General features: G+C 38.4%; 1 protein-coding gene across 2 annotated transcripts; it reads right to left on the bottom strand.

Annotated features, from left to right (window-relative positions):
- Positions 1 to 477: 477 nt before the first annotated feature.
- On the bottom strand, positions 478 to 7,835 carry LOC136803016 (spliceosome-associated protein CWC15 homolog). Of its 2 annotated transcripts, none has more exons than XM_067059763.1 (6): positions 7,643 to 7,835; positions 6,983 to 7,228; positions 2,308 to 2,389; positions 2,033 to 2,145; positions 1,614 to 1,668; positions 478 to 909 (listed from the first exon to the last, which is right to left on the bottom strand). In XM_067059763.1, exons 1-6 carry the CDS (start codon positions 7,771 to 7,773, stop codon positions 838 to 840), a joined length of 699 nt encoding a protein of 232 aa, XP_066915864.1. In that variant the 5' UTR covers positions 7,774 to 7,835; the 3' UTR covers positions 478 to 837. The 2 variants fall into 2 exon arrangements, with proteins under 2 accessions (XP_066915864.1, XP_066915865.1); XM_067059764.1 differs by having other exon boundaries at positions 747 to 909; positions 2,308 to 2,391; positions 6,988 to 7,228.
- Positions 7,836 to 7,914: the final 79 nt, after the last annotated feature.

Raw genomic sequence — 7,914 nt, 5'->3', positions numbered from 1 at the left:
TTTAAAGACTCCAGCCAAAATGGCTTGGGCACCCGTTATTCTCGTTCTCTTCTCAGCCAAGAGGCCAATTGGTTTAAACCCGAATCGGGTCCTGTCCGAATGTCCGGGGAAACAGAATTCTCACGTCTGGGGCAACTCCTGAAAAATGGCATTAGAACCACCTAAAAGAAATGTAATTTTTTCTCTTGAAGAGCCCATTCCCGTTAACAACAGAAAAACATACAGCAAAATTCACAATATCAAAGTTCTCAACAAAATGATACAGGTGAGACAATCATAATCAAGTAGGTTAAAAGGTGGGCTTTCTAACCCTACCAGGGACAAATGAATAAAACAAAAGATGAAACTTACGGTTTTTCGACGTAAAAATTTAAAAACATATTTCTTGTAAAAAGAACGCATTGAAGCAAGGTGAGAGAAGTGCTTGTGCATGATGTAGTGTAGTAAAAGAAATGTTTCTATTTTCTTGATATACAGTAATATCTTTTTGTACACGAATGATGAATTTACCGTGTCGCTAAGCACAAAATAAACCATATAGCCTGTTCCATTCCAAGGCAATTAGATGAACAGTCTCTATTAAAACACAATGTAGTCCCTTTCAGATCTAGATGGGTCTTTAGGCAACTCCGGTATTATACCCGTTCGTTCGTTATCCTGTGTTCCATAATCATTCACCCAACCCAAGAGCTGAATTGAACTGTTCTCCAGTCTCTCTGTACGATATAAACCCTCAAACTCAAAATTTGATCCATATCTTTCTTAACTTCGAACAAATTTTGGGACTTTCCCGGCTGGAAAGAGTAACTATTGTTGTGGTCGTTTTCATAATATGTACTATTTGATGTATTTGTCCATGAACTTTTTGTGAAACTCCGAGCGAATCGTGTCGTTGATGAATCCAGAATTCTAAGAGAAAAAACAGAGAAACGACATATATAACATAACACGAAGGCGTCAAAAACATTGAGTTTAAAACCCCGAAGGGGCTAGAGTTGAAACTCTTTGATAGGAAATGAAGCCATTTATTTCCCATCTGAAACGCTTGATCCGCGTGGTTTTCACAAACTCCGGATTGAAATCCATCGCCAGACTTTATAAAAATATGCTGCGTGAAAAAAAAAGAAAAAAAAAGCGCTATGTCAAAAACATGACAAATCTTGTTCTTGCTTCAAAAAGGTTAAAGATTCTCTCTAGCCCTTCGGACTTTAAACTCAATGTTTGAAACCCAGGAAGAAAGAGAAGGGGTTAAGCAAGTGCCGTTGATCAGGATACTCTTTTTTGTCGAAAATTGAAATTCGCTTGAGGCTGTTAATTGTCACTTAATGGTCACTTTCTCACTAGGATAGGAAAATTCACAAGAGAGAATTGTGTCAGAGTCTTTTGTTCGAAGACAACGAACGTATCACCGTTGGTTTGGCTAGTATAGTTGGTGCAAAAGTCTTTTTTCGTGAAATTGAGCTAAACAGAATTTGCGGTTCTCAAATTGTACAATAACATACGTGCGTAACCAAACACGAAATTTGCGCATTGGAAAAAACCTACGGAGTGGATGAAGGGGCCGGAAAAAACAAAATGTAACAAACATAAAAAAATAATTTATTGGTTCAAACCTTTGGTTTGTCGTCATCTTTCGCACAATTTTTGAAGACTACGTCATCGTCCCACCTGAGAAGAAAAAAAACACATCACATCACATCAGTCCCGAATCGAATCCGTCCGATAAAGAACACCTGGATATAATATAAAGTGTTTCATATTTTGTTAAAGTTACGCAACCTCTCTATGAGAAGCAAGGGGTCTTATTTAGGCCCGGCGAACGGCGAATTTTGCCGGTACAAGTCACAAAAAAAATTACAATTCGTTATTCAAAAAGTTCGGTTCGCCGCCTCAAGTACATATTTACGCCAATCAATACACTGTGATTGCTAAGAATTCGTCGGCTTAGAAACTAGAGTTAGACTATCGCCAGCCTACCAAAAACAAAGCAAAACCCCTGAGAAACCCCTTAAAATGTGAAGGTTCCTCTTACCTTCTGGTGACTTTGAAGTCTCCTTCTTGTTGTTGGTTTTGGTTCAGTAGAGGGTTGCCCGATATCAGATTCTCCGTTCGAATGCGTTCATCTTCTGTTCGTTTTTCTTGCTCCTGAAAAAATGAAGTGAAAAATCTTTGAAATGATTGTTTATGGCCTGAACTAAAGCCCATCCCAACGATCGGTTGAATTCAAAACGAGGTTCTATCTTCTGTTTAAAAAATACAGTGTAAGCAAATGGTAAGAGTTACGATAAATGATGTCCTTTAACTTACTTGTTTGAGCATTTCTTCAGCACGATCTCGCTTGATGCGTTGCAATTCTGCCAACAATTCTGCGGTATCGTCATCATCGTCACTATCCAAAAAAATGACAAAGAAGAGGATTTGAAGTCATGTGCCAATACTTTGGTAAAATCAAGCCATCCCTCCTCTATGGAAGGTTCCTAAAGAAAGTCAGGTGTTTTTCTGGATGTTTTCAGGGCCTCTGTCACGGCATATCGCGAGTTTTATAACGTATTCTTTAGAATTTGAAATTTGATAGTCATAATTTACTGTAAAAACCCAGTTTCTAAAATATTTTCGATTCTCAACTTTTTGGCTATTGCTTCTCCTTAGTCAAGCTTCTTTTTCTTCACAATGGATTTTAAAACCCAATTTATATGGGTGGATAGGTGTATTGGGCTATTCAAGAAATAGTCTACGTATTCCCTTTGTTGAGGAGGTAAGTGGTCTGGTCCCGGGGGGAGGGGGGGGGGGGGGTACTAGGGCAAAATGGGTTACGGGGATGCTCCGCTGGTCAGGGTACCTTTTTTAACCTCCACGAGTCCCAGGTAGGGTCGCAAAAACACCAAAATAGAAAAATCAGTCCCTCGTAAGGTGCCTATTTCTGGAAAATTTGGGGAAAAAGTAGAACATTTTGGAATTTCAGTCCCATTCTGGGTCACTTTTTTCGCAAATTTCGAGTCCCACGTAGGGTCCATTTTTTGAACCTCAGCGGAGCACCCCCGTCGGTCGACAAGGGTAGTACCCCCCAGGGGTCTGGTTTATCGAGCGTAAAAATCGAATTGAGGTGGAAAAGGTGGAAAATCCAGTGTGGTCAGGAAAATAAGGTCAAAAATCCAGGGTGGTCAGTAAAACGTCAAGGAGTCAAAAAGTTAAGGAGTCAAAAATCCAAAATTGAAAAAAAAAATCCAGGAGGATCACCTTTCACAAAAAAAGTCCTCAACATAAGGCGTAAATTTTTTTCTGGAATTGCCCCTTTTACCCTAACATTAACTTTAAAGCTTGGTCCTCACTTGTTGAAAAAATCGCGTCTAATTACTAGACGCCTGCGTCTAACATTAGACGCGCGCGTCGAGTCCTTAGGCGCGTGCGTCTAGAAATTATGTCTTTGTTGTCCTCACTACGATGAACTTTTTTGAATTAAAGGATTAAAATATGGGAAATGTGAATAAATGAAGTTATGAGTTTGAGCTTGTTTTCAGCTTATGTGATGGAAAGAAGATGGATAGCAGTGATGATGAAAGCTACTTTGATAATTGTGAAGATTTGCTCCTGATACTTTTGTTACGAAAACAAGAAGCCCGTTGGGCGTGAAGGCCCAGCGAAAAGTAACGTGTTGAAAACGAGCCTGTGCAAAACAGCAAATGTATGACCCGTTGAAATAGATCAAAGTGAAGACAGGAAAATTTTTTTCAATACACTGCGGTACTTCTCATTGGTTAGACGCTTGAAATTTTATTTAATGATCTCGGTTGAATACTCTCGGGTACCTAATTACCTATTATAATAGCTGGAGGGTTTGGAATTAGACTAGCAAACTAGTCTGTTAATTAATCATGTCAGAGGGCGGGAACATAAAGGCGGCGGGCGTTTGCTAGAATAGGAGCTGCGTAGGAGAACGAGCAAAAGCTGGTGAGAGGCTGCTGATTAACAGCTTTCAGCCCTTGCCGCCGACAAAATTTCTTCCTACGCTTACCTAACTCCTACACTCACTTTTCCCGCGTGATACCGTTCCAGCCCGACTGGCGTGCCAGTCTAGTTTGGAATAAGCGGGGGACGGGGCTGGAATAAAAATGTCCTGGGTGAAAACTTTTGAAAAGGAGGCTAATGCAGCAGAATTTGGACAAAAGAGGCAACTTTCAAAAACATTTTTGCAAAAATCAATAGGCGGGGGGAGGTTGGAATAAGAATGTCCTGAATTAATTTGCAGGGGGGGCGGCTATTAGGTACCCGAGAGTAGGAGTTTCAAAAATCGTCAATTTTTTACACATTTTTAGCCTTTGGCCAATAAAACATTTTACCAGGCCTTAGCAGCGGACCCCCTCGCGAAAATGTCTTCAACTACATTCAACATTCCAATAAAATTCTAGCCTGGCCTGGGTATCCAGACTCAAAATTTCAGAAAAAAAAATCTTACCTGAACATACAAAGTTTCTAAAATTTTAGAGTCTGGTGTAACTGAAAAAATCGGGTACAGTTTGTTTGAAACTGCCTGCGAGTGAACCCTTGTTGACAGACTATCAAAACTTTGAAAACCCAGGCAGACACACATAACTTACCATAAAACCTTATTTACAAACTCAAAAAACTTTGAAAACTACTTAAAACTACAGTACATCAAAACAGCCACATTTTATAAAGGCTCCTTTCCAGCGGCCATTTTGTTTAGAAATGAACCTGTGTTTTCATTTTCATTTGTTTATCTTTTTTCACAAGGTCAGTATTTCCCATCAATTATGCGCGCCCATAGAAAAGTATAAAAAAATCCTGCGAATATTCTGCTTAGTGAGTGGGCGCTTTTTAACGAATTAGGTGCACTCACATATACAGGGAGAAATATCCCTGCAGGCATGTTAATTGGACCAGAAAAATAATCTTTAAAAAACTAGACAGCGAAATAGTTTACGGTCAACATATCCAGGCTAATAAAATTCATGTAGTTTATTTCACTAAAATGCAGCTCATGGGTAAATTTGAACTAGATTGAAACATTTTTCATGGTTGCAACGTAATGTGAGTGAACAGTTTGTGACAGATCCAGAAATGACCATTTTCACTGTTCATGCGTTGCAACCATGAAAAATGTTTCAATCTAGTTCAAATTTACTCATGAGCTGCATTTTAGTGTCCATTAATTATATACTTTAAATAATTATGTGATTCGAGTTTGAAAAATCAAGCCACCGACCGTTTAATGCGACAGATCCAGAAATGACCATTTTATTTAATGTGTAGAATCATGAAAAAAGTCCCAATCTTGTTCAAATGTACACATGCACTACATTTTAGTCTCCATTTAACATATTCCATAATCAGCATATTTGAAATAATTCTGTGTCGAGTTTGAAAAATCAAGCCACCGCACCAAATCGTCAAACGAGACAGATCCAGAAATAACCATTTTCACGCGTAGCATCATGGAAAAAGTTCCAATCATGTTACAATTTACACATATGAGGTCCATTTTAGTGTCCATTACCAGATTCCAGAATCAGTTTACTTGAAATAATTATGTGTTGAGTTTGAAAATCATACCACCACGTCCCACCATACCATACCACTGACTGTAACTTAACAGCGACAGATCCAAAAGTGACTGTTTTCTTGTGTAGCATCAAGCAAAAAGTTCCAATCTTATTCAAATTTACACAGCTGCATTTCAGTTTGTTTATTTCTATATCAAAAGCCATTATTTCCTAAAAATAAAGTCTTTTTGAAAACAAGAAAACAAGAAACTAAAAATGAAAGTGATTTAAGGTAGAATTTTCACTCATAAAACTTTATGAAAACTTGAGCAAAGATATGGCAGAATGTTGAAAAAGGTTTATAAAGAAAAATCATTACAAAATTTCTTTGGTTTGAAAGTCTCTTGGCCACTAAAGCAAAGAAAATGTTCAAGAAAATATGAATCAACCTCCTCGCTTCGACCGCCATTTTGTTTTGTTTTGAAAATTGTTTTGAAGGAGCGCAGAATCAGAAAATATATCTTTTATAGCCAGTATCCAACTTTAGCAAGCTTTTCCCTCTCCAGACGGTAAAATTTAAAAGTGTGGTACTGGTGTTGAAGCGCCGTTTCTACCAAAACGGACGGACAGACAGCGGAAGGACACGGACGGAAAGTTGCAAATGAAAGGCCCTATCGCTAGCGCTGGGCCAAAGACAAAATAGGAGAAAGGCGCGTCGCAGGCGGTTTTGGGTACGAGATATTTTTCAAGAAAGACCAATCCATGGAACGTTTAATACTCTGTTTCAAACATTGCTAAAAGACAGTGGAATGTTTTTTCGATCTCGCGTTGAGCATCTTCTCTCACTAATTCAACATCGTATCAGCAAGAAAACCACTCGAATGCGTCAGCCAATATCAGCTAGAGAACGTCTCTCTGTAACATTAAGGTTTCTGGCCACTGGAGAAAGCCAACAATAACAGTAATGACATTATTCTTATGATCGACTTTTGTCTTATCATATATGACGGGGTACTGCCTGTGGGCTTCACAAAGCTCTTCTTCTTCTATCAAAGAGTAAGATCCTATTTGCTCTTGGCATTTTATTAGCAGCAGTACTGATCAGCTAAAAACACTTTGTAAAAACAGAAACAGAGAGAAAAAAATACGAAAAAGATACGAAAAGATAACGAGAATTTACAACTTTGGGGACATTTAATTATGTTTACATTGCGGTGCCTTTGAACGTTAGACGCGCAGAACAAAATTTTTTGTTCCACGCGTCTAACAAATTTTGTCAAAGTCCAGGCGTCTAACACTAAACGCCCACGTCTAACATTAGACGCCCGCGTCTAACGAGTGTACTCACTAGAGGTTCCAAACACTTAGTCACGCGCGTCTAATGGTAGACGCAGACGTCTAGTGATTAGACGCGATTTTTTCAACAAGTGAGGGCCAAGCTTAAAGGTTTAGAGTCCCTGTCCGGGATGTGAAAAACTAACCTGTCGTCATCAGAGTCATCCTCATCCTCATCATCAACAGGATCATCGGCATCAATGGCCGCGCTACTGTGGTGATGCGAAGAATGCCGATCGTAATCCAATCGTTGTCGTTTCGATGATGATGAATAATCACTAGAATTGGATGAACCTTTCTTGCTTTTCTCACGTGACGAACGTTCACGTTCCATCAAATCGTGTTTAAAATCACGGCTACGGATCTCTTCAGCTGTATCTTGTCCGATTTGTCTGTGATAAATATGGAAAAGAAAGTCGAATACTGGGATGTAGTCTGTCCACAAAGATATAGCACTTATAATTTTAATAGTGGACAGGAAATATTTTCACGTAAAGTCGTTCACTATTATTCGAATGAAAATGGATATTTTAAACTGAAATTTGTCAAAAATTAGGACTTTCAGGCTCGACACAAATTAAGACGTTCTAATAAGAACATGTATATAAAAGAGAAAAATCAAAAGGGTCGGAATGAGACATGAGAAAAAATTTACAATTTATAATAATACACAAATATCGACTGAAGAAAACCAGGAAATCGCACAAAAATACTGACAAAACAGTGAAAATAAGAACATTTTAAGAACATTTCTTCCGACTACGTTGAGAACATGCTCTTATACAATAAACGTGTAACATTCTCACCTAGTTTTGATTTTTGTATGCGAAGGTAAATCTCTGGCAGAATATTGCTTAGTAAGTGATGCTAGATTCCCTTCACCTCGTTGTTGACCACCACGGGCCGTATCAAAGGTTGGTCGAGCGGCCGTTGTCATTTTGTTTCCTTATTGATTGTTGATTTTTTATAACTTTTTTTTGCTTTAGTTTGTATTTTTTTCTAAAAAAAAAATAAACTCACGTTTAATATAGGGAAATTGAAATCTAGTGGGACATTAGGATTTAAAAATTCCGCTTTG

This window comes from Clytia hemisphaerica, unplaced genomic scaffold (genome assembly GCF_902728285.1).
Source record: "Clytia hemisphaerica strain Z4C2 unplaced genomic scaffold, Clytia hemisphaerica genome assembly, whole genome shotgun sequence".
Lineage (NCBI taxonomy): Eukaryota > Metazoa > Cnidaria > Hydrozoa > Leptothecata > Clytiidae > Clytia > Clytia hemisphaerica.
The sequence above is the reverse complement of the archived record's forward strand: the minus strand, read 5'-3'. Positions and strand labels throughout refer to the sequence as shown.